The sequence below is a fragment of the Mus caroli genome, chromosome 11 (genome assembly GCF_900094665.2).
Source record: "Mus caroli chromosome 11, CAROLI_EIJ_v1.1, whole genome shotgun sequence".
NCBI lineage: Eukaryota > Metazoa > Chordata > Mammalia > Rodentia > Muridae > Mus > Mus caroli.
Genome location: NC_034580.1, coordinates 2,703,591 through 2,706,389, shown reverse-complemented (window position 1 = coordinate 2,706,389; position 2,799 = coordinate 2,703,591). Strand labels below are relative to the sequence as shown.

At 54.0% G+C, this 2,799-nt stretch overlaps 1 protein-coding gene across 2 annotated transcripts in view; it reads left to right on the top strand.

Moving 5' to 3' along the window:
• The first annotated feature begins 451 nt into the window (after window positions 1-451).
• Window positions 452-2,799, top strand: part of Polm (DNA polymerase mu) — a 10,161-nt gene continuing 7,813 nt past the window's right edge. The window contains exons 1-3 of one of the 2 annotated variants that reach the window (XM_021177778.2): window positions 452-839; window positions 2,038-2,218; window positions 2,598-2,696. In XM_021177778.2, coding sequence (XP_021033437.1) covers window positions 652-839; window positions 2,038-2,218; window positions 2,598-2,696 — 468 coding nt within the window. In that variant the 5' untranslated portion in view covers window positions 452-651. The remainder of the gene's footprint in view (window positions 840-2,037; window positions 2,219-2,597; window positions 2,697-2,799) is intronic. The other variant, XM_029483154.1, reaches the window with a different exon arrangement.

Sequence of the window (2,799 nt, the reverse complement as noted above, 5' to 3'; positions counted from 1 at the left end):
CAAGGGGCCTCTCTTCCCAATGATGGCCGACTAAGCCATCTTCTGCTACATACGCAGCTAGAAACACGAGCTCTGGGAGTACTGGTTAGTTCATATTGTTGTTCCAACCTATAGGGTTGCAGACCTAATTTTCCAAATGGAACGCCAGCTGTCCCAATGCTGTTCTTTACATTGGAAAACGTTTTCACCCTCCACCAGCTCACATGCAGACTACTCAAACTCCGCTCCCCTCTGTATACCCAGGAGAAGTGGCGTGGGCGCTCTGTCACCAGCAGAGGCAGTGGAGGGTTGTCCAGGACTTCTCATATGGCCCAGGATAACCTGAGACCCCGCCCTGGGGGGCGAGGAAGAGCGGCCGAGACCCCGCCCCCGAGAGGAGAAAAGTGTCCGCCCAGTACGAGGCGAAGCCCCGCCTACGGGCCCAGGATATTCTGGGAAACCATTGGGGCTTTCTATGAGAGTAGTTCAAATAAGAATCCTCGGGCGTTATTTGCATAGAGCTGGGGCTTCCGAGGGGAAGCCAAAAGCATCCTAGAGGGCGTCTCGTTTGCATAGAGCAGACACCACTTCCTCTCTCCTCCTTCCGCCTTCTTTCATGACTCTGCCTTCCTTCGTTCTGCGGCTTCCCGTGCTTCCAGAGTCGGTGCCCAGATGCTTCCGAAACGACGGCGAGTGCGAGCTGGGTCCCCACACAGCGCGGTAGCCTCTTCCACGCCGCCCTCGTTGCGCTTCCCGGGTGTGGCCATCTACCTTGCGGAGCCGCGAATGGGCCGCAGCCGCCGGGCCTTCCTCACGCGCCTGGCGCGGTCCAAAGGCTTCCACATCCTAGATGCTTACAGGTGTGCAGCTCCCGGGAGGCGCCGATGGTGGTGGGATGCCATCTCCCCCGGGGGCTGGTGTAATTATGCCCGTCACCCCAGGGTATGGACTTACTGTGGCCCAGGGCGGGAGCTGGCGCGCAGCTGTGACAGCAAGCAGCACCTGCGGCTTTGGGTTCCAAGCCAGCCTCGGTACTTCGCGGTTGCGGTACGGTCTCCAATCCGGAGTTCCTCTTTTTGAAAGGATGCCATCGATTCAGAGGCATCTTAAAGAGCTATAAAAGGAAGAATGGTTAGTGAGCAATATTTGCTAGCTGCATTCCCTCCAATGAACCAGCGGTCAAAGATGTCCTGAGTTTGCAGACGTCACCAACTAGCTCCAGTAGAGAAAATGCCCAGGGCGTGGAGTAACTGAGATTGAGGAGACTAAAGGAGCCTGTGCCCCTGTAGCTGGCTAGTTTGTTTGCAACTCCTCCCTCCACAAATGAAGCGTTCTTTTTGTTTGTTTGGTTTGTTTTGTTTTTTGAGACAGGGTTTCTCTGTGTAGCCCTGGCTGTCCTGGAACTCACTCTGTAGGCCAGGCTGGCCTCGAACTCAGAAATTTGCCTGCCTCTGCCTCCCAAGTGCTGGGATTAAAGACGTGTGCCACCACGCCTGGCTCAAGACTAGTGTACCAGACTCACTTAAAAGAGTAGAGATAACAATTTGGATTGCGCATGGCTCTACATTCTTACCACAGCCTGACAAGGTGGCCTGCATTGGATTTTCCCAATGTAAAAAAATATATATAAATACGATGCTTTCCAAGGACATACAACAAGAGTCTGCCTACTGGGGTTTGAATAAATAGGGCAAAATTCTGTGTCTTAAAATCTTAGCAGAGTGGTATGCCTGCCTGTAGTCCTGGTACAAGGGTACTAGAGTTCCAGGCCAGCCTGGCCTACAAAGCAAGTCTCCAAACAGCAATTAGCATTGAGATCAGAAACACCTGGCCCTGGCCACTAAGGCACCTGAGGCAGAGAGGGTGGCAGGTAACATATCCAAGTGGCTTGTGGGTGAGGCTGCAGCTAAGAACCTGTTGGACCAATGGAGAGGTGCTCACCCATCAAGGAGGGGCTGGGAAAGCTTTCTGGAGGAATGGAGGCCTGTCACAGTGCAAGAACAAAGGCTTGGGATAGGAGCAGCACAGCAAGGGCCCTGGGTTTCATTCTTCTTCCAGCTCAAAGGTGACACATGTGGTGATGGAAGGGACCTCAGCCAAGGAGGCCATCTGCTGGCAGAAGAACATGGATGCTCTCCCCGCAGGCTGCCCACAGCCAGCTCTGCTAGATATTAGCTGGTTTACAGAAAGCATGGCAGCTGGGCAGCCTGTCCCCGAGGAGGACAGGCACCACCTGGAGGTGAGCTAGTGAGCTAAGACAGATGACATAGCAGGTCCTTGGTGTCCTCAGGAGGAGGTAGGGAGTGAGGACTCTCCCAAGACTGCAGGGGGCCCTGGGAAAGCAATAGAGACCCCAGCAGGGGTTTGGAGGCTGGGCCATCCCACCTTCTGGTCTACTTTTAGTATAATTAGTTTCTTCCTCAGTGAGTACTTGGGATGAACTTGAGTCTGTCCTTGGGATGCTCTGGAGCCAGGCTGCTAGGAGACAGGAGGCAAGCTCCCTCCCTTTTGAGACCCCCATCCCTAGCCCACATATGTAGAGTTGGGGGCAGAGTACATGCCAGTGCTGCCATTTCAGGATGACCCGTGCCTTGCCCTCTGCCCCTTTTTTTTTGCAGGTAGCTGAGCCCAGGAAGGAGCCCCCAGTCTCAGCGTCGATGCCAGCTTATGCCTGTCAGCGCCCCTCACCTCTCACACACCATAACACTGTCCTCTCAGTAAGCTGCATCTATGAGCAGATCCCCACCCAGAGAACGGGACATGGTAGAGCTGGTTGGTGAAGAAGTATTAAAAAAGTATAGCAAAGTAAAAACAAAATTC